General features: G+C 43.4%; 1 protein-coding gene and 1 long non-coding RNA gene across 10 annotated transcripts in view; both read left to right on the forward strand.

The window, feature by feature from the left end:
- The first annotated feature begins 275 nt into the window (after positions 1–275).
- Positions 276–7,318, forward strand: LOC108962316 (uncharacterized). Of its 6 annotated transcripts, none has more exons than XR_007778816.1 (5): positions 294–407; positions 3,080–3,185; positions 4,579–4,698; positions 5,840–5,891; positions 6,910–7,318. It is a non-coding gene; the product is annotated as an uncharacterized LOC108962316 (long non-coding RNA). The 6 variants fall into 6 exon arrangements; XR_007778817.1 differs by having other exon boundaries at positions 6,930–7,318; XR_007778815.1 differs by lacking the exon at positions 4,579–4,698 and having other exon boundaries at positions 6,930–7,056; positions 7,150–7,318.
- Positions 7,319–8,221: 903 nt separating this feature from the next.
- XYLT1 (xylosyltransferase 1) overlaps positions 8,222–22,927 on the forward strand; it is a 176,735-nt gene continuing 162,029 nt past the window's right edge. For all 4 annotated transcript variants that reach the window (XM_050980046.1, XM_050980047.1, XM_030229597.2 and 1 more), the window contains exon 1: positions 8,222–8,524. In XM_050980046.1, coding sequence (XP_050836003.1) covers positions 8,303–8,524 — 222 coding nt within the window. In that variant the 5' untranslated portion in view covers positions 8,222–8,302. The remainder of the gene's footprint in view (positions 8,525–22,927) is intronic.

The raw sequence follows: 22,927 nt of genomic DNA on the forward strand, positions 1-22,927 counted from the left end.
AGGATTTGGATGGTTTGCTCTCTGCCTTTTAGAAAGGGGTGTTAAAGGATACAGCACTTTCTCCTCCACAAGATTTTTAATTGTTCCTGTGACACTTGTGCTTGGTCAACTGCAATATTTTGCAGTTTAGTCTGGAGGAGGAAGCAAATGGCAATGTGAGACAAAGAACAGCAGAGCCAGAAATGTTTCTCCATGTTCAGAGTGCTCATTTTCATTTCCCCATAGTAAGACTTTTGCACAATCACTTAGAAACTCGGGGACGGGTTGCTCTTTTCACTCATTTACACTTCCTTTCCCGTCCAGCTGTGTCAGAGGACAAGATCACCATTCTCAAATAGTCTTTGCTGCTCTGAAGGAGGGCAGTTTGTGAGAGTCCTGCCTAATAGGCTTCTGACAGGGCCAGCTGGGTAAGTTTAAAATTTATAAATGGATAGTCTGAGCTATGTCAGATGAATTTGCTTGAGGAACTGTAGGAGTGTTCTTGTAAATGTTTTCAGTAGAATTATCTCCACCAGGGAATGGTGACAAGTACTATCAAGCCTTGGAGGATGTAAGAAAAGTAAGCTGGACATGTGATTCTGATACTGAAGAAAGCTACTGAATGCTCAGAGCTTGTCACAATGCTGCTTTTAGGGGAATGGCCAAGACCCTAAGACCAGGCAGCGGTGTTTTGCAAAAAAAGGGTTAGAAATGTTAGGCCAATGTGTAGCTGCCCATGCTGGTGCCCCTGCAGCCAGACCCCAGGGTAGGTATGGTACCAGCCACTGACTGCTCTGGGTCACTTGCATTGCTGTAAGTCAGGAGCCAGCACAGTGAAGTCCAAAGATGCCCTGTTGTAAGAGCAAAATCAGGCATCTTTTCCATGTGCTGGGATTTGTTTGCTGTTCAGGATTTAGTCATCTCTGGCAATTGCTTCTTGCAGCCACAAACCCAAGTATATCCTATATTGAAGCACAGCAATAACAAGATTTGAATGTCATTAGGGGCTGCTGCTACACATCTTGTATTAAAGCAGCTAAGTGTTTAACCCATGAACAGAACTCCTATTATCTTTGCTTTTGAATCCTCAGCACAGATCACTTAACCACTCTGCAAGAAATCCCGTGAGAGACCAACAACAGCAGGGAACAAAGTCGGGCAAGAAATAGCAGATTGTATCTTCTAGACCTTTTTAAATACATTTTTCATATTAGTACAGTCAACTTGAATATTACTCCTAATATAGATTAACTTAAGACAGATTTTTGCAGAGCATGAGGCTCTGAGAATTTGGCCAGATAGTTTTTTCACTGAAAAGCTCTGCCAATTATGTACAGCACAAAGTACAGAATAATGCATGAAATGCATAATATGCCTTTTTCTTCTCTACATGGGGCTTAAAAATAAATTATACAGATCCTCTTTGCTTTTTTCATCTGTGCTCAGGTAAATCTAAGTCTGAGGTAAGAATTTGTTTCAGAGGAGCTCATCTAGCAGAATGAGCTACCGAATTTGTTGGTTCAGTTTCCAGGCAAGAAAGTGGCTATTTGAGAAGTTTCAGTGTTGTGTAGGATCAGCTACACTCTCATCAACAGTTGTGTAAATCTGGAGGATCGAGGTTAAGAAGGTAATAGCAATGTGAGATCTGTCTGTATATAACTTTTTGAGAAGGAATCAACACTTTCTGGCAGACCTGAATGCAGTAGAAGCAGCAGAATTTAGTATCTCCCTCAGTGAGACCACAGAGCAAACAAGCCTCTGCCTCCAGCAGCCCTCACTGAAGAGTCAGCACATCCACAGTGCTTCTGTGTGAGAATTTTAAAAACTGATGGAGCTGCAATGGTGGGCACCAAGCCATGCCCTCTCCTTAGAAGTGGTCACAGCAGTATGTGCTGTACTGTGGTGTAAGTGGGCCATGTCCATGCACACCTGATCTGTGCAGCTGCAGGCTGACACACCAGCACACAAACCACTGATTACAAGTGTGTGCAGGCCAGCACTGTGCACGGTCAGCAGCACAGCTCTGCAAATTGCAGGGAGCTGGTGTGTTTTGTGTGAGGTTGCTGATGTGGACAGATAGGTTTACCAGCTCTTTTTCCTCCCAGCCCTCAAGTTCATCAAAGCAGAAATCGTTATGAAGCCCAAACCATACAGACCAACACTGGGATTAGCTCACTTGGTTGGAGCATGGTGCTAATAGTGCCAAGATTGTGGGTTGGATCTCTGTATGGACCATTCACTTAAGAGCTGGACTTGATGATCCTTGTGGGTCCCTTCCAGCTCAGAAAAGAAAATGTATGACACAGTCATCTTTGCCACACATGGACTAATGCCTTACTCTTCAAAACAAACCCCAAAACCCCATGTATTTCTTTTAAGGCACATCAAATACCTTGTCTGAAAACTTCCTTTTCTTCTAGCATCCAAATTACAGCCAAACAGGTTTTCACACCTGCTTTTGCTAATGACTTTCTAAATACAGAAAGATAATGATAGTTATCAAGTTTGTTTGCTTAAATTTGTATAATTGTCTTTGCTCTCTAATATCCCACATAGCCCATGGTGTTGGCAGACTGGTGTCAGAGGGAAGCTGAAACACTCTTTTGCCAAATCAGCTGTTAGAAACTGCAGCAGGAAATCAGGCTACCTGTTCAGTTCCCCTTTCCCAGGGAAAATGGCACAAATGCACTCCCCCTCTCCCTGCCCTGGGAAGCTTTGTCCAAGGGTTTGGAGACTTTATGCAGAAGCTCAGGCAAATGTCCCTGTCACACACTGGCAAAGAGTCCCGGCCCCACCTGGCACGTTCTGCTCTGTGGGACTGCCCAGTGTGCACAAGGGACACGAGTGCCTTGGTGGTAGCAAATGATCTGTTGAGGCTGCCAATGCTGGGTTTGACATACCATCATAAACAATGAAAAGCTTATTAAATCAAGAACAGTCACACTATTTAATCAGATATGTTTCCAGAGCAAGCTTTCATACAGATGAATTTATATCAGGAGGTTAAGAATAAAACTTTGAATTTAAAATACTATATTTTCCAGTGTTAGGAAAATGAAAAACTATTGAAGTCTTCTTTAAAACCTTGTTTCCTTTCTAGTTATTCTTCCTGCAGCAAGTGATAGTGATATCTCAGTAGAAGTTTAGACACATAGAACATGTTCCAGGTGATTACTGGGATAAATCTCTACATATTCTCTGCACAGGTATGTCATCATAGTAAATGTAGTCTAAAAACTGTTGGGTGTTCTGAAAAACTGGCTAATCATGTAAACACAACGTACAAAGTCACTCTTAGTGAAAAAGTGTCTTTATTCCATCTCTTCTTCTTTGATTACCCTCCTTTGTGTACCACTTGTCTTTTTCCATCAAGTGGACAGAAAAAAAAGCAAAACCTAGAATGAAAGCCCCAGCCAAAGAAACCTTCTGCATCTAAACAAAATGATATTTGCAACAGGCAGTGCTTAGTTCTAATTTAGATAATCCAAAGTAGGTCACCTTCATGAGTCTTCCAGACTTTCCAACTTAGCAACTCAGATGGATAATAAAACAATTTTTAGTTAATGAGAGAACATCAGAAAAAAAAAAGAACTGCAGGAAGCTGTGAACTGCAGTATCTCCTCACTGAGACAGAATGCCACATGGCAAGAACAGATGGGTAATCCTTCCGTGATTATCCTCGACCACTGGCTGAAAGAAAAAGCTGTCACAACATGGAGGGCTGTATATAAAGTACATCTACAGCCATTTCCCCTCATTGATAGTAAAAGGTTTTATGTGCAAGAGATTATAAAGAAAAAGGGATGCTTTAATGTGATGGTGAAGGGAATAATTCTTCCATTTTCCTTCACTTCCTGAAGTGGAGCATATGCCAAGGTCCTGAACTAAAATTATCTCTCAGAAGGAAGGTGTAATATACACTCCATATCCGTACCAGGTATTTCATATAAACAGAACAGAGAACCTGCTCTTATTGTCTCTGAATCCTGGCACAGTATGTTCACTTGATAATTTATAGACCGTGTTACCACAATGAAACATCAGTGTCAAAAATTTGGCTTTTGCATATTCATTGACACCAGAGTTTGCATTTGTGATGTGGCAAAATGAAACCAGAGTGGATTAAGAAAGGTTTTCTGGAATCTCAAGTTTTACATAACCACCAGAATGGAAGGCATTTCTTGCATGCAGTGGTCACATCTCCTTTGAATGTAGTTCTGCCCATGCACATAAGAGAGAACCTGAATTTTATAACCCACTTGGAGAGTAGCCTGATGTAAAATGAGTACCTGGCAAAGAATCTTGGTTTTGTTTATGAAAAGAAAATATGAAAGAGTGCATATCCGTGGTACAGGATACCTGAGTGGTGAAGAACATACATGTAAACCATAGAATGACTGCATTGCAGAACATGAAGTTAATGGTGGTTCTGTGGTTCCAAAAAAATCAAAATACACTTCCTCTACCTTTTAAGCCTAGCAATATACCAGTGTTTAAAACCAAAAAGCAATGTTTTAGGAACTTCTTGCAGAGCGGGCAGTGACCTGTAGTCTGAGATGGTGAAATTCTCAAGGAGTAATTCCTTACCCTGTTTTTCAGATTTGATGCTTAGACTAGTAAGACTGCCAGACTCCCAGGGAAAAGGTCTATGTCCTCCACATGCACTAAAGGAATTAGGAGTCTTGTGTTGTTCTGGTAGTGATGGAAGGAAAAAAAAAAGTAAGACTTTGTCACTTCAGGAAAGAAGCCCAGTCTTCAGAAGACATTGCTACTGCAGATTACTCATTAAACACTCTCATGGCCTATTTCCAACCTTTTCTATTCCTAAGGCACATTCCTTAGGTGATGTGATTTTTATTAGATATCATAGGAATATACACAAGTTTGCTATTCATTCTGTATTCACAGATTTTAAGACTGAGTATATTAGAGATATCATTCTTGGACAAATCAGTTCACTCACCTTTTTCCCCTTCATCTTATAACGCATTTCCAAAACCTAAATTTTGGTGTGGTAAGGACTTGACTGTTTTTAAGAAAATGCTAATCTTCACTCTGAAATAACTTAGTCTTCCAGTGATTACAGAATGTGCTTTGAAGCCGCCTATGAGTCAGGCTGTGAGTTGGAGTTCAGATAAGCCTGCAGTGTTTGTTCACCAGATGGACCATAAGCTCTGCAAAGTAGAGCAAAGGATATTGCTTATTAACACTGCTCCCAACTTCTCTTATTTCTTTGTACAAAGTCTGGTTACTTGATGCAATTTTAGACTGTATTTACACTGCTAGGAGGAGGAAACATTTTTTTTATAACAGGATAGGCAAATCTAGCAAAGTAGATCAGACTAAAATGGAACTGAGTATGGTTTCTTTATTACATCATTTTAAGTAGGCAAGATTGATACCCTCCACTTCTCAAACACACCCACACTGAATTTACATACCTGTGCAGTGGCAAAAAAGTATTTAAATCAGTTATTTCTTGGGATTTTAGAGCAAATGAGCCCAGTCACAGTTGTTACCTGTGCTTAAAACACCATCTCTGACAGTTACACGCAACCAATATAATACTTATATAAGACTCAAATCTGTTTTTTCTCTCATATACTTTGTGCTAGATACTAATTCTCACCTAACATGGGGAATTTTCAGAGTGGTAACTCTCTTAAGTGTCTTCTGTGTAACCTGATTAAATATCTTCTGATGCAACACAGATCAATCAAGCTGCCATTATTCATAAATGTTATAATAAGAAAATTAATGTAACAGTTTTATGCAATTTCTGATTTTATTTTGTTCTTTGGATTGGTACAGTTAATTTCTTCAGTTTTTGTGATTTTTTCCCCATCTTCATATTCTCCAGGTGCTCAACCTTGCCCTTTCCCCTTTTTAGTCTGAATCAACACAAGAAAAAAGTAAGTTATTTGTTATATTCTCTTCCTTCTGTATGGCTGTTTTCCTTAGCTCAGAAGAAGGATGTTTTGAACAGTTAGTGATCATTGATTATACCACAGTTTCAAAAATGAATGCCATACCTACTACAATGTCCTTTCCAGATTTTACTTGTCTCTAAATATGGGGAAAGGAGGATGTTGAAGGAGGAGTCTGCTCCTCTCCCTGCTCTGCTTTTTCTGTCAGTGCATTAATGTCTCATGCTGGGACTCCCACCCATACACAGGGCTGATTTTACACTGATCTTTATGGCCTACAAATTATTGTGGTTTGGATACAAATCTTCTATGCAGAAGGGCTTTCAGTAGGACATGTGTGAGACTGAGCATGCACTGCTGTTCCTCACTGCCCTATCAGTCACAGTAATTGTATACAGAGATTAGGAACACCCAGAGACATTTTCCAGCATATATGTTACCCCATAAAATCTGGAGGAAATTTTCCAATAGGTCATAAAAATTTTAAGAACCATGGATCACAAGCTCATCAGAATTACTGCTGTGCTCCTTTTATAGAAAGCAGTGTTGCCCTGTGCTGAAGTACTGCCTGCCTTGGAGTTGCTGTTAGGGCTTTTAGCCATTTCAGGGTATCCATGGGAATGAGTCTCCTATTTCCCAATGAGGCATGCAGGATTGGAATCGGGTCCTGAGGTTCTTGAGAGCCCTTGGTCATTTGGCCTGTTCAGAGTCTGTTTCTTTTCTGGCACCATGAGCACCTCCTGCCATCTACAAGCCCAATAGAAAGCTGCAGGGAGCAATCATTTACTAGGACCATAACTTCCTTTTTAAGAGAAAAGCATTTCATCTCAAATAGAAGATGCTTTTATCTTACATTTGTCAGCAAATTTGCTTGACTGTGTTTACAATGCCCAATTATTTGATAGCTCAGGAAGAAAATTATCTATCATCTTCCCAAGCTGTGCAGCACCTTTCAGAATATTCAGGAACACTTTGAGCCTTTCTCATTCCTTTGTTCTAACAGCTCACTTCACTGTACTGCAGGACCAGCAAATCTGATCCACATGCAACTGGTGTGGAAGCCTGACACTGTCAAAATTTGTAATCATGGGCTCTCTGCCATCACCCCAGCTGGCAAAAATGGGACACGGTTCCACTGCATGAATGGAAGGTCAGACGGTGCTCTGCTGTCACACAGGAGGAGCCTTTCTGGGCTGACTTTCCTGGAAGTTACTAATGATGTATTTTGACCTCTCTGTTTTAGAGATACCTTGCAGTCAGCGATACTTAGAGAGTGGCACTCTTTGAAACTGACACGGGCTTCATCTGCTTGTGAAACGTTGCAACAAAAGGATACCTCCTGTAAAATTTTATTTGTACCCTCAGTGGATCATTAGGAAAATTCCCTTAATAAAGGATGCTCCTGAATCTTATTACTTGTTTAATTTTCTTCAGATCAGAAACTAAAGCAGTTCCAATGGAAACAAAATCCTACTGGTCTGTGCAAATCCTACCTGGCTGTCATTTTAAAAAGCAACCGTTCTTACCAGGAGATAATATTTTTTTACCTTTGGATTTAGTTTGTAAAGTGGAATTAGGCTTAGAAAAAGAAGCAGATTAAAAAAAAACCTCCCTACTTCAGTCCTATCATCAGATAATGAGATCTCTCAGATTAGAAAGCCAATATCAGTATGGGAGAAAAAGAAAACTGAACTCGTCCGTTGCGTTCACTTTTTGAGGCGCTGGGCATTCAGTTGCAGTCGCCTTGTGCCTGCAGACCTCACCGGGCTGTGGAGGTGTTGCACCTTGCTCTCGCTCTCAAGCCGCTGGGGTGAGATGATGCCAGGGACCTTTTTTGCTTCAGAAAAAAAAAACCCAAAAAACCCTAAACATCCCCTTAGCCTTGGTGAATCTGTGCCCTTTCCGCCGGTGCCGGGTCCGCAGGCGGGGGCTGCCGCCCGCCAGGTGCCGCGGCGTGAGGCCGCGCTCCCTCAGAAGATGGCAGTCACCGCCCGCCCGCCGCCGGCCGCCCCCTCCCCTCCGCCCGCCGGGAGCCGCCACCGCCCCGCCCCGGCCCCTTCCCCTCACAGCGCCGGGGCCCGCCGAGCCCCCGCACCGCTCCTCCTCCGCCTCCAGCCCACCCTCCTCCTCCTCCTTCTCCTCCTCCTTCTTCTTCCTCTTCCTCCGCCAACCCCACCCCGGGCCGGCCCGGCCGCGGGCTGCCGCGCCGCCAGGGCTCCCCGCCGGCTTCCCCCATCCCCACGCGCCGCGAACACCTCCTCCTCCTTCCCCCCCTCCCTCCTTCCCCACCTCCGCCCTCCTCCTGCTGACGTCTGGCTCTGCCCGGCTGAAAACTCGGTGCCGCGGCGGATGCGGCGGCTCTCGGGAGCGCGGCGGCGGCAGCAGCAGCAGCGAAGATGGTGGCGGCTCCGTGCGCCCGGCGGCTGGCGCGGCGCTCCCGCTCGGCGCTGGTGGCGGCGCTCACCGTGCTGCTCCTGCAGACCCTCCTCGTCTGGAATTTCTCCTCCCTCGACGCCGGCGAGGAGCAGCGCGGCGGCCGCGAGAAGCGAGACCGCGGCGGAGAGCAGCGGGGGCAGCCGCAGCGGCGCGGACCCGCCGCCCCGCACGGCAAGGCGCTGGTAGGCGGGGAGCGGGAGCGGCGGTGTCTCACGGCGTCTGGCGGCACTTCTGCCGGGACTGCGGCGCGGGGAAGTTGGGGAAGTCGCCCCGGGGCTCGCGTTCCCGCACCCCGCGTGGGCGCCTCCCGCAGGTGCCGCGGTGCGGGGCCGGTCCTGCCCCGGTGCGGCGGGAGCGCCCGGGGGGCCGCGGTGCAGAGGCAGAAAATGCATCCGTGCGATCCTCTCCCTTCCCCGAGAGAGGCAAAGCTCGTCCCGTTCCCCGCGCTGCCTGCCGCGGGCATCCCAGCATCCCCGAACTTCGCGGGAGAGCCGCCTGCCCCACACCGTCCTGGGGGTTTGTTTTAGGGCTACTTCGCTTTTTCCACCCGGTAAAGCGCACGGGCGCTGTTCTTTATTGCACAGCTCGAACAGGCCCGGGAGGTGACGGGCAGTGAAATGTAATGCAATCATTTTATTAACCGCTGACAATTCGGGGACAATGAAACTGTGCCCACACAGGATGAGGACCTTGTCTTTTATCTCATTCTTTTGCAAACTCTCCGCTTTTCATTCAAACGACTCAGGCCTGAAACCAGAGGCGGTTGCAAATCTGGCTCTATTGCCAGTTGAGTTTTCTATTTTTGAGTTTTCTATTTTTGAGTTTTCTATTTTTGAGTTTTCTATTTTTGAGTTTTCTATTTTTGAGTTTTCTATTAGGCATGTGAAAAAGCAAATTAGCAGTGTTCTTGCAAACCTCAGAGATGTAACACCAGTATTAGTATTCTCCAGCTCAGGAGAAGCCTCCTTTGGTTTTCATTTTATTCTTTCAGCAGTAGGCTTGCATTAAGTTCGTGATGCCTTTGGAAGTGCATGCTTAGTTTTGTCAGTTTCTGTATTTTTGTTTACATCCTCGAGAGAGAAAGCAAGAACTTGGGGCTCAGAGGTGACTTACCCTTGTAAATTACAGTGAGTGGTTTGGCCTGAAAAGGCTGCAAAGAGCTGAGCTCCCAGCACACGAGTACTCCATCACCAATGTTTGGGACAACTCGTAGTACGTGCCCATCCACTGAGTGCAGATCCTGCTCTGCTTTCTAGATGTGAAAACTAAAATTCTAGTTTACTGAATTCAGTTTTTGTTTCTATACATAATCTTATCTTGGTATTTGCTGTGTTCAGAAATGTAGCTATTTAGGGTCCACTATTTTTCCTCCATCACCTTGCCCTCTGCCTCTTTTCCTGTCCATCAAGTCTTGTATGCTTTCATCTCTCAGTCTTCTCCAGGTTTTCCTTCCTGATCTCTCCACTCTGGGTTCCCAAGGTTGGCAGACGCCGTTACCTGGGCAGGCAGGGGGCCGGGAGAGGGCAGGCTGCACCTGGAGCTTCAGCCCCGCTTCCCAGCTCCCCAGACTTTCTAGGAAATGATCCTCTTCTGTGGGCTCAGGGCTGTGTTGGAACACGTACTCTAAGCAGTTGTCCTACAAATGTCCTGGCACGGTGTCCAGTTTGCCCTGGATGTGCTGGAACGAGTGCTGGGTTCGGGGTGAGAGCTCATTGTTTCCGTGCTGGCCACATGCAGACACTGAATATGAGTGTTTTGATGCTGGCAGTTATGAATCATGCCTTTTGCATACAGTTTTGATCAAAGACCTAAAGATGGAGCACTGGGGTTCTGAATAGAAAACATGTTTTAAAACACATGCTGAGTGCACCTATTTTCCCCTCGTTATCTAAATGACTGGTATGGATCACACTGCGCTGTGCCACAATGTCTGACTTTGATATTAAAAAAATAAAGGGCAACAATGCTCAAAGCAAGTGGCAGGGTACTTAACAACACTTTGTCTGGAGGTGATTTAGCAAGGCTTCTTCAAGATGACTTTATGGTGCTTGTGGTTTTGCTTAGCTGGAACACTGGGAAGGGGCCGCCATCCTTAAAGTTACTTTGCCAGAATACAAAATCTCACACTTAAGTCTCCATCTATTGCAGGCAATGTGTGCTTGGTGGAAAAGTGTCAGGGAAATTGTCTTTGTGTAGCCTTCTGCCTTAAACTTGGCCCCTGTGTTAAATTGGTAGGTAAAGTTACTGCTCTTGCCTATGTTACCAGTCTTGATTTCTGACTCAGTTCTCGGGGAAAATCTCTGAGAAATGGAATTGTGTATCATCTATGCAAAGGAAGATTTTTTCCTGCTGTGTTGTTTGCACATTAGAATGCGATTTATGTAATATCCAAGCAAAGTTAGTATCCTTCTCAGTCTGAGTTTCCCATAGTTTGTGTATGTCAAATTGTTTTGCAACAGTTGGAGAAGCTGACTGGTGTGAATACAGTGGTTCCATTATATCCACATGTCTTGGGTTAAGCACATCTGAGGGGCCCTCCAAGGATTTTTCAGAGATTTCTCAGTCTTGCATTTTAACCAAACATGGCATTAATTTCAATGTGTCTTTGGTCTGTGAGTGGAATGGTAAGTTTTAATGCATTTTGAGGAGTATATTTTTGAAAGGCTGCTAAATGTTCATCTGTAATGTATTACTTGATCATGGTTTCTGTACTTTTTTCACTTGCCCTGTTAACTACTCTTATCTGAGCCTTTATACTAAATAATTATGCAAACCAGATTTTGGATACTTTGCAGAAGACAGTGCTTTTCAAACCTATGTCTGAAAGTTGCCATGTGAGGCTACAGTGCTTTTATTTATCTTGTTTTTAATTTGTCTCATTCCTGTGTAAAAGACTGAAATGGGGGTCCCTATTTTACTTTACTGAGTTAGACATAACTAATGTGAGGATTTGGTAATTTGTGTCTGTGGGAAAAGAAACATAATCCTTTAAACCAGGTGTTTAAAATATATTTAGATATTTATTAAGTGCTGTCAGATATGTGCAATAAGCATTGTCATTTGGTAGATAAAATAACATTGTACTGTTGTAAAAGGTTTGCCACTGTACCTGCATGTAATTGAATGGGAATTGCCAACTTGGTAGGAAGAAACAATTTTGAATTGAGCAGTTTTGCAACTGAAAACTCTTACTGTGCTAGATCCCCTGACCAGCTACACCTGGAGCTTTCATTAGTCATAAGCAGTTTCCTGCAGTTGTTCCATATTTAATTAAACCAGCTTATAGCTACTTCTTTAGAAGTATCAGCTGTATTGTTAGCACTGATTTCAGTGTGTGCTTGCAGCCCTTCTGGCAGCTGCACTCCTTGCACAAGCTTCATTCATGAGGCACAACTCAAGTGTCAGAAGCACAGAAGAATTAAGCTCCCTTCTGAGAATGGGTTGATTTTTATGGAAGGGTCTTTATCTTTGAAAAGTGTGCAGCAGCTTTTTGTGAAAATCCTGTGAACTTGCTGCTCAGTCTTGGTTTTCCTTAGTGCAGCCTGCCAACGATGGTGGAAGGGGCTTGTGGATGGTGTGTGTTGGGAGCCCAAAGGCAGGAAAATGGGATGCACATCTCTGCTTTGGGGCTGCTGAGGATGAGAGGGATGTGACAGCAGAGCACCTGCCGCTGTGATGTTGCACTGGCAGGCTGTTGTGCATCACAGAGATGCACTTGTGCTGCCCAGCTGTGGCCCCTGCCTTGGAACTGGGTGTTGAAGGCTGTTTGTGGGTATGTGCTGCTCCTCTGTGCCCCCTGCTAGCCTTGGCTTTTCACTGCTGCCTGTTTTGCCATAAAGCAGAAATGCCAGGGCACTCTTAATGTCAGTTCAGTGAAATACAGCTCTTGCCTGCTGGTGTGAGATCAAAGCATTTCTTCAGTCTGAAATTTTGTGTGTTCTTTTAAAGAAATGGTATCTTTCTTTCAGCATGAAGCTGTCAAAGGAACCAAACATATTGATAGCTCAAAATGTTGAGAGCTGTAGAATGAAAAGAAAGTGTGTTTGGGGTCAGTGAGCAGTTCTAATTCCAAGAAAAAGTTGAGCCAGGGAGGACAGTCCTGAGGATCACCAGTGCTTCTCCTTAATTTCATATCTGTAGTGGGAAATGTGGTATTTCTTCTTCTCCTGGCAGTGTGGAGAGTGAGGCTGTGTCCTCCATGGATTGATCAGCTGAATGTGCTCAAGCCTGTTTTTTCTTGCTTTTTCCTTCCTTGTCACCTCCTGGTGATTCATGCTGAGCTCCACCAGGTTAAAGGTGGAAGAGGCAAAAGGTAATTACAACGTGTGCCTAAACTCTGTAATCCCTGTTGGCTACTGGAGCTAGGAAGGGCATCCAGGAGCTGCTGTGCTCCATGCTAAGGGTTATAGAAAATGGGATCAGTTGTTGTAGCTAGAAGCAAAGCAGCAGCAACTCTAATGCTGGAAAATACCATGGGAATCATAGAGGAGAGAAAACCCAGGAGGGGTTTACTTCCACTTTCTCTACTTCACTTTCTCTAAGGTTCATCCATCAGTTATTTCCCCCAGCCTTTTCCAAATGCTTCCCCAAAGTAAGACCAGTGCAGAAGTCACCTTGTGCATCATATAAAAGCTTGAGATTCTTTCAGGTTTGGAAATGAGAGTTTTCTTTTGAAGTGTATTTGCCCCTGGAATGTTTAGATCGTGCAGGTGGGTTCCCAGCACTGTTTTGCCAGACAAACAGACAGCCTGGACCTACCCTGTGCTGAGCATCCCTGTGGGAGCTACAGGACAAGTGAGTTTCTGGATGGAGCCCGGCTTTCAGTGCAGCACCAGTGGTAAAGCTCAGCTTGGCACAGGGGTGGCAGCAGGTGTGCCTTGAAGGAGGGAGCCTCTGCCATGGCTGAGGAACTGGGCTACTGCTGGAAGAGTCACTGTAGCCCTGGCAGTTCACTCTATGGAGCTGCACTTAAGTGTCAAATAAGCTGTTAAGCTCCATAAAACAAATGAGTTTTCAAGAAAAAAGGAACTATCCTGTGGGGGGATAGAATGTAAGAAAATGAAGATAGTGCAGAAGGTAATCTGGTCCTTGATGAGTTGCAGCTGAGCTAACTACCAAAGATTAGGAACAGGCCTGCCCTTAACAGGCCACAGCTGTGTCCAATGAGGATGAGTGCTATAAAAGAGTGGGTCAGCTGGGTGAGGAGAGAGCTGGAGGTGGCTGTGCTGTGAAGAAGGAGGAGTCAGTGCTGTGAGGAGCTGCCCATGAGAAATCACCAAGAAGGTATGGGAGCTTTGCAATAAGTTGACAACCTACCCCACCACTGGTTTATCCTTTTTGTTTCACTCAGTAAATATATAGGTTCCATATACGTAGACACAATCAAATGGTACCTATCTGAATATATTCCACACTAAGTATCTTGTTGATGTAGACCTGTGGCCTCAGTAATTTAATCTGAACTCAGGAAATGAGGGTTTTCAGAAAAATTTCCATACCTGACAAGTGCTAAGAAGCTTAATGTGAGCTAATCATTTGTGTATTAAACTTCAGTCCAGAATGAATCAATCTCTGGAAACTGAGTCTCACTTTGGTACACTGGGCTCAGTGAAACTGCTGAGTTAAGGTATCCTGTGCTGTGAATAAAATTAATAGCATCAAGCTATTATGTGACTAAAAATGATGTATTTCTTAGAGAATGGGTCCAAAGTACTGACTTGACTGTTAAATACAGTTTTACTTATTATCAGGAGCTTAATCATGCTGTAATATGGCTTTAATAACAATTGAGAAGGAGAATGGAGACAACTCATCATTTAGTAATGGCAAAGGGGGGAGACAATTCATCTGCAGCTGGAAGGTGCATAATCATCTTTACCAAGTCTTAGCACTTAACAAGGCACACATTAATAAAACAAACAAATCTTTGCAGCAAGAGAAGTAATGTATGCATCATTTAAGGGGAGTATTAGAGCCAGATTAGACTGCTGGTCTCCTGCAGCAGTTACCTTGTTAAGCATCTTCTCTGCAGGAATGTGTTATATGAGATGGATCAGAAGCCTTTTCCAGGCCACTGGTGTATTTTTTTGTTGTGTTGTGTTTTTATTCCTTAATGTGTGATGGGATTTTGCAGATGTTCCCTTTGAAATAGAAGCATTTTAATTTTTTAGCAAGAGAAGACCAGCTGTTGTACAGGGGATGTACAAATCCCATTTACTTCCTGTCAGCTATTGCAAAATGGGTACATTTTGGTGTACAAGGCCCTCATTACCTGCCACGTGTTTTGGCTCTGTTCAGAATCACTTCAAAATATTTCTTCCTTTCAGCATTGGGAGTCTGTGATGTGTGCTATGGCATCTTATTAGTGCTTGCTGAAGGGCCAGGAGTACAATGGAAGCATGAAGTGATCTTCATTTGTAGCAATAGTCAAATTACATAACCTCAAGGATTAATTTTAATCAAATACTTCCTGATTTTTCTTTCTAGTGTTAAAATTAGATCTGGCACTTCACTGAAGCTTTTGCAGTGACTCTTTAATTGGAATACAAGGTCCTGTATTTTTTTCTTTTGGCTTAGGCTGATGGGGATGTCTGATTTGGGCAGAGGCAGGAGCATCCCTGTGTGGATACTCAGAGGGCACAGGGGTTTTGGTGTGTATGACTGGAGTGTGAGGACTAGCAGTTCCAAGTTTGAGTCTGATTTTTAGGCTTGGCACCTCAGTCCTTCATTTTTTTTAAGTAATGGTAGGCTTGATGCTGTTCCACAGAGCACATGTTGAATGGGAGACAGCTCTGTGGGACAAGGGAAAGTTGAAGTCTTGGTTGCTTACTCTCATCAGTAATCTCTTGACATCTTTAGCAAAGTGTTTAGGGCCCATAGCTGAGGTGACAGGTAGTTTTGGGTTTTTTAGTTATTGCACTCCAGACTAGTCCTCTTTGGTCTGATAATTGTGGTTTTTATCTCTTTCCTCCAGAGGAGCCAAGCCATGGCAGGTCACAACTTTATTCTTTCCTTTCACACTTGGTGCTGCTGATTAGTGCTGTTTCCTTTTGTGGGTGTTTGGGTGTTTCCTTTTTGAGCTTGGGTTGAATCTCACAGACATGTGGGGTCTGAGACCTTCTCACAAGCAGAGTTGGGTGTCTCCAGAAGGCAGTTCAGCTCATTTGAGGTGTGCATCTGTGCAGAAGCCTGCTCCTCTGTGCCAGCAAGGCAGGGGCCATGGCAGTGATGCTCAGGTACCTGCCATACCTGTAGGGATCCATTGCTCCAGATGCCAGGTCTGGTGTTTGTCTTCCCCAGTCTGCAAAGTGGGCTTGATTGCTAAATTACTGTCCCATCCTTCATGGAAGCAGTGTGGGTTTGAAGTGATCTGCTCTTGTGAAGCAGTTGAGATCTTCAGCAAGGACCAGGAGCTTGTCAGCTGCCATGCATTGGTATAACTCCATTAAAGTCAGTACAGACCAGCTGGGGATTCTGGACCCACAAATGTAATTATTGTTATAATGAGAGCATCAAACAAGTAATCATTATTTTTACTCTCTCTTTTCATTTCAAAATGAGAAAATTATTTCCTCTTGGATCAGTGAAAGTAATTTACATTATGCACAATAATGGTCTACATGAAAATATAATTATTATTCATTTGTATGGCACCATCTGGGCACTAGAAGCTTCACAGACACATGTGAGGAAAGGTCCCTGTCTTGAAGAGTTTACAGGCTGAATAGCAAGTTAGAACTGCTAGCAGTTAACCAGAGTCACAAATGGAAATTTCAGTATTACCATCAGGAACCTTTTCAGCACAGAACTTCCACAAACCCTGCTTCAGTGATTCCTGCTCAGAATTTCTCTGGGATTGGCACTCTACAGCCTAGGGATGGGATAAGTTCAAGGATTGATTAGCATGGAGGGATCAAGAAAGAACACAGCAGGAGGCTAGTATTATAAATTGGCTGCCCAGCTAGTTTTGGGCAAGCAAAGGATATTTCCAGGCTTCACTTGGAAGCACAAAATGGTTTTCATGCCTTGAGGACCTGTGCTTCCTATGGAATTCTTGTGGAATAATTCCCAAGCTTTACAACAAATACAGGACTGAGTGGGAGTATGCTCTAGAAGTGAAGAGACCAGGCTTTTATAACTGTGTGGATATAAAAATTGAGCAACATGTAGCATTACCTAAACATATATACCAGTGTAACCTTGCTGAGTACTGAAAGGGTCAGCACAGGACACTGAAATCATATGACTTCTTATTTTTAGAGATGATTAGAGAATTCCTCCAAGGGACAAACTATTTATAACATATCTATAATTTGCTGCTTTCTCTTTTTTTATGATGAAATTAAACCAATAAATGAATACCAGTTAATTAAAAAAGTTAGCTAAAAAGGATTTCACACTAGTGTGTGGTTGACTCTGAGGTCAGATCGTGAATGCTTCCCACATATATTTTGTTTTCAAGCTACTGTTCTGTTGCTGTTCTATTATTAGAGAGTAAGTGGGATGCTTATTTAAAACAATTCTACAAAGCTGAATGACACTGCAAACTTCAGTTTAACTTGGATTTGGTTGAATGAGTCATGGACACTCATTTCTGCTTCATGCTGCAGCCTTTGCTTGCCCTTGAGATGTACTTTTTGGTTCAGTTATATTGGTGAAATCTGAGTATTTTTCTTCAAGCTGATGCTATTCGCTGACTTTTTGTGGTGGTCAGTTTTGGATTTCATGCTGTCTGAATTTCTGAGATGTATCTCATTTTGTTCTTAAAACTCAACCTGTTTCTAGTTATCTTTGTTCTTTATAATTGCATTCTTTCTGCTTCTGGAGCACACACGGTTCAGTTGAAGTGTCTTCTTTCAAAGAAAAAGTGTGTGAGGTTGTGACTGTATTGACTAAAGTGAAGCAAGCTCCCTGAAGCTACATCCAGCCTGTTCACCCTTACTTGGGAGAGGCACAACAAACCTGAAAAATGACATTTCCAGGGGACTTTTTTGGTTCTTTAGAGTTGCACCACTGCATGTCACAGAGGCAAGTAGTCCTACATGTTCTACCTGTGGACTCAGTGGGGTGACAACTGACACCAACAATGAGAAGTCCCACAATTGTCATTAGTTAAGTTACTGATTGTCATTAATTGTTTAAGGAGTTGTTTTTTCTCTGTGTACCTGGAGCTCTAACTAAATAAATGGCCATCTGCTAATTATGAAAATGTAAACTGGAGTTCTCTGTGGAAATGGAGTGTTACCAGAGATCTGGGTTGGAGTCATCTTGAACAGGCATGTAAATAAAAAATAAACTGTTACCAAGCTAATCCTGCCATGTAGAAAAGAATAATCTCATGAAAACTAGCATCTTGTCTGCAGAGATCCACATTTGGTTAGCTGGTGATACATCTTGGCACCTAAAGATATTGACTTAGATGTTTACAGGCTTGCTTATGCTCTTAAAACTTGCCGTGGGTGCCTGACAGCTGTTTAAATATGTAAATAAGAATTCAGGTGGCTACCTTATGGCATCTAAGTTCAGCAACTTGGCCCACAGTGTGTAAAACCAAGGAAACGAGCAGAAGAGGAGTGACTGTAGTAAACAAAGCTGTTAGTGTGTATGCACTACGAGAATAATAATACTTTGCACAGCTACTGTGCCTCAAACTGCTTACGTTTTGGCATTCACTGGAATTGAGTTTAGTCACTCAGTGGCAGAAATAGAAACTTGGAGGTGCTGCCTGCTAGCAGAGTACATGGAGCAGTACCTCAGCAATGAGCTGCCTTTTGGCAGTCTTACAACAAAAGATGTGTAAGTCTTCAGTGCAATATTTTGATAAGTCATTGATACTTATTAAAATAATAATTATGACAATAATTATAGCTGTAGCTGGCTCTGACTGAGCTGCTAACTGAGTAGGACAGGGGGAAGAGGGTTATGAGAAATCCTTGTGAAGCCATGTGAGTGCTGCTCCTCAGCTCTGTGCACACAAAGGAGGATGTTTGTGTCTCTGTTTTTGCATGTGCCAGTACATGGCAGTGCCTGTGTGCTGGGTGGGTCCCCCAGGAGAGAGCTGGAGATTCCCAAGCAGTCTGTCCTGCAGGCAGCTCATCACCCCTGTGTTGATGTTCCTAATAACAGAGATATGATTAAATAGGTGACAGTGTTTTACAGCAGTACAGTGATAAAGTGGTGCAGTAAGCTCCCAGCCATCTGGCTGGCTGTAGTTAGCTCTGTGGTGTTTGCTGTGTCTCACCTTCCCAGCAAGACCACATCATGCCATCCCAAAGCCTGGGTCAGGCCTCAGTGATACTGAAACCAAAGGAAAGTTGGGTAGGTTTTGCAGGTGGCACTGTAGCTGTGATGATACTGTCCTGAGCCTTTCTAATCTAATTCAGTATTAAACATTTACACTGCCCAGGCTGCCACCACATGACCTCCTGTGCTAAGTGACTGCAAGTGATTAATGACTATTTATTAGGCGAAGATGGTCTCAAACCTGCTCTTCACAGACTGTGTAAACAGAGATTTCTGCTCCTAACCATCAACCCCCAGTTAAAAAATATGGTGTTTTTTTCTCTTTGCTTTCTTTTGAAGTTGATGTTTTTCATCCCTGGATGTCTAAGAAAAGCAGACTGCAGTGGCCTTTTCCTGTGCCCCTGTGTGAAACTGCAGTGGGCATCTAGAGTGTGAGTTTAGGGGTGCTTGCTCCCCTTGGTTAGGGCTTCAGTGAAATGGGACATGAAATGGGCAGGAGGACAAGCTTGTATGCAGGACAAGCTCCTGTGTGGGGAAGAACAAAAAGTTAGGTCAGCTGCAAGGTTCCATGGGACCTCTGAGAGCACAACTAGTTTAAAAGCTGGATAAATATAAATGCATTTATTGTGCTTTCAGAGGACAGGAATTTTCCAGAAGCCAATCTCATAACAAATAGCCATTTTAAAAGGTAGCTGATGCAGAGAAAGAACCGGGTTAATTTGGAATTTTGGGTAGGTTTGTATAGCCTGTGACTCTAATTCTACAGGTGCTGTGGCATCCATGAGTTTAAGCATGTATTTCACACAGCAAAATTTGACCTAAAGGTATTTTATGTGGAAGTTGTTATAGGCTTTTTTGTTTGCCATTATGCAACCAAATATTTAAGTTAAAATATTTCAGACAAATTGGATGCAGTTATTCAGAGTGGTTTGGGGTTTGTCCATTTTAGCACCATCACGAGTCTGAACAATGATCTCCCAGAATGTTATCAATAGCTTGTTCTGTAGTTCAAGTTCTTCAGGGGATTTTCACTTTCTAGTTGCACTGATGTAAATTTACAGTAATTCTCATATCGAGGGCCTATGAATGAATAACTGGAAGGGGGGAAAAGGGTCTTTCAGGCCAAATGGTTCATCAAAATCTCCATTTTTGGACAATGTGGACAGCTCAGCAACTGCTGGAGCATTTTGGAGTGTCAGTGTAACTTTGCAGAGCGTATTCAGCAGTCAAGCACTGTGCTCCAGATGCTCCCTGTGTGTGGAGTGGTGTCACCTGGAAGGGATAAGGGAAAGGAAGTCCTTGAATTTCGTACTCTCCTGGATTCAGCCTCAGGGGTGTGTTTCCAGTTTGGTTACCAGAACTAGCCCAGCTTTGCTCTAAATTCTGCCACCTAAGCTCCAGTGCTTTCAAGCCTTTGGTAGGCAATGAACGAGGTGCTGTGTGTTTTGTTTGCTTGTAAGTGCTTGTATATTATTCTTAGTTTTATCACAGCCTCCTGTACTCACTTCCTCCTTGTCCTTGAACAATTCCCTCCTGTTTCTGGGGCTGCTGTCAGTGGTTGCAGGGGCTGCTCCAGGCTCCAGCTGGGAGTCACTGGGAGTTATGGCAGTGACTTCAGTAGCTCAGCTGGGGCTGTGCTGATAGGAAGTGGATTAAGGTAACTGCTTCTGGTCTCTCTTCCACATTTGGTAAATAGTAACTCCATTATGAAATACTATTTCACTGTTGAATAAATTGGTGTGTTTTTTTTTTTTTCCCTTTTCTTGCTGTCATTGGTAAATTGCTGTCTTCCTAACTTGGGTTGTCCAGTTTGAAATACTGTTTCCTGTTGGCTTAAAATAAACCCTCCTGCAGCATTTTCCTGTTTTATGTTGCCTACAGAGAGCAAAATGTATCCTTAAAGGTTTAAATCTGTTGCTATGGCTAGGATGGTAGGTTCATAGCAACACAGAGATACCACAGGTGTTACAATCATCTCTTTAGTAGAGAGTTGGTGGTTTGGTGGTTTCTGTGTTTCTCCCTTTCCTGTTTACTAGAATAAAATGTGTTCAGGACTCGGTTTTGCAGCTCTCGTGCAAACAGAGGCATGCATGCATACCTGTATTCCATAGTGGTCAAATATAAGCAAGAGTTGCTCAGGCTAGAATTTTCCAGGCTGAATGTTGCTGAGAAAGATTTTGCTTTGCAGCATGCAGTTTAAACAAGTCTAGGATGTGGCAAATCATTTCATCAAGTTCATGCTCTTCTAGTAGCAGATTCTTTTAGAAAATCTTCACGTTTAGGGTTGGTTCCACCTTTGATCATTGTCCTGTGTAAGAATGATGTGTGAGAGGTTTTTGTACAGGACTGATTTTGAGTCACCTTTGTCAGCTAAATTCCACCTTTTTCAGTGTTCTCAGTTGTTTGCTATAGGATGAAGATGCAGATGTGTAAGAGCTCAAGTAAAGCAGCACACTGAGAATAGCCTGTGGTTCTTCAGAGCCACACTGTCTTCATTAGGACATGGAGTGCAGATGTGGATATAAAATCAGTCAAGAATAGTCTTGTGAATATGATTGATTGTGTTAGGGTGGGTTTCTATACAGCCTTTGTATTTTCATTGAAATTGTTAAAGTAGAAAGGGTCTTCAAATAAAGATTGTTCTGTTGTCCTAAAGTGTTCCAGGATACTAGGAAAAAAAAAGAAAATATTTCATAGTAATACTTCTTTAAGTGGGTTTTATAAATATTGGTTCTGTAAAACTGATATATAATGCTCTTTTCTGTTCTGTGTTCTGAATGGAATTACCTGTGATAGGATTACCTGTGGTGCTGGGCAGTTACAGCTTGAGTTCCTGCATATTTCTCTTGGCAGTGGTGGAATTATTTAACAATCATTCTCCATTTCTACTGGTTTTATGAATGCAAAAACCTAAAATTCAGGGTTTTTTTTTTGTTTTGTTTTTTTTTTTTTTTTTAAGGGCTCTTCATATTCTGCTGGCCTTGTTTGGTCTCAGTGAAAGTAGTGGAAAGTTAATAATTTAATCCCATGCTGGATTACTAAGGATGCTAATGCAGGAAAACTGCACTGAGTTTTGCATCATGGAAATATTATGTTGATGGCAGGTGTGTTGAATCCATCTCTGTTGCATTATGCTTTAGCTCTGGTTCTCTCAGTCAGCTTTTTAGAGGTCATGTGCTTCAGTGTGTGAGTGGTGGACTTCCTTGGGCCAGATTTGAAGGGAATGGGTGGGGTTTCTGAATGGGTTTCAAGTGCCTGCTTGGTATTCAAGTGGCTTACCTGTGTTAGAATTTAATTTAAATGTATTGATCCCCACCTAAGGAGTTAAACAAATTACCCATAAATGATGATCAGCCCAGGCATTTGTCAGCATGAGGTGAAACTGCAAACATTTATGGTGAAGTTTATGCAAACATTAATGTTGCTGTCTTGTGTTCAGATCAGCTTGTTCAGTGTGTCAGCTCCAATGGCTGGTTTGTGGTGTTTTTAACAGTTGGGCTCAGTGATCTTTCTGTCATTCCCAACCTAAATGATGCCATGAATGTATGAACTGAACTTTGATGAAAAGTAAAGCAAAGCCTCAGGGTCTAGAAGAAAGGTGCTCTGTCTGTGTGGCAGCAAGTGGAGGTAGAGTCACCTCCCAGCTTTACAAGTGCTGCTTGTGTGGCCTCTCCTGGAGGAGGAAAACACAGGCTGGCTGTCTCTGCTTCCCAGTCAGGCAGAAGCACTGAGTCACTGGACAGGGACCAGGCTGGTGTGCACACTGCCTGGCAGGCAGCAAACACAGGGACTGAAGCTGCTCTGAGGAGTGATGTTTGCCACACACCTGTGTCTGTTTGGGGTTGTTTTAGTGACAGGGTGACTATCCTGGACAGAGCAGTCACCCAAAGGAGCTGGAAGGTTTAAAGGGCATTCCTGGCTTGGTAAGTGACTCACTGAGGAATGCAGAGGAGAAGGTGCATTTGTAGAAAAGCATGAAATGGTTTTTTTTGCCACAATATCCATTGGGGATTGCTGTGACTAAGGAGATGGCATAAATGTACTTTGCTGTGACAGATTCTTATTCCAATACCAGTGCAAAAAGTTGCTGTTGCCTTCAGCTGCTGAGTGTAAGTCATGTGCTGGCATCACCTTGTGCAGGATTCCCAGAAGTAGGTGAGCTCTTTTCTCAGTTTCAGAGTCTTGAATTTGAGCCAAACCTGAACCTGTCAGTTAAAAAGCAGTTGCCAGCCCTGGAGGTGCCCAGGTGGGTTGTGCAGGCACCTTTCCTGCCCCAGGAGAAGAGACCCTTCTACTTCAGCTGTCTGATAGACCCTGATGTGGTGGGATGGGTGGTCCAGGTC

The sequence above is a fragment of the Serinus canaria genome, chromosome 14, assembly GCF_022539315.1.
Source record: "Serinus canaria isolate serCan28SL12 chromosome 14, serCan2020, whole genome shotgun sequence".
NCBI classification, from domain to species: domain Eukaryota; kingdom Metazoa; phylum Chordata; class Aves; order Passeriformes; family Fringillidae; genus Serinus; species Serinus canaria.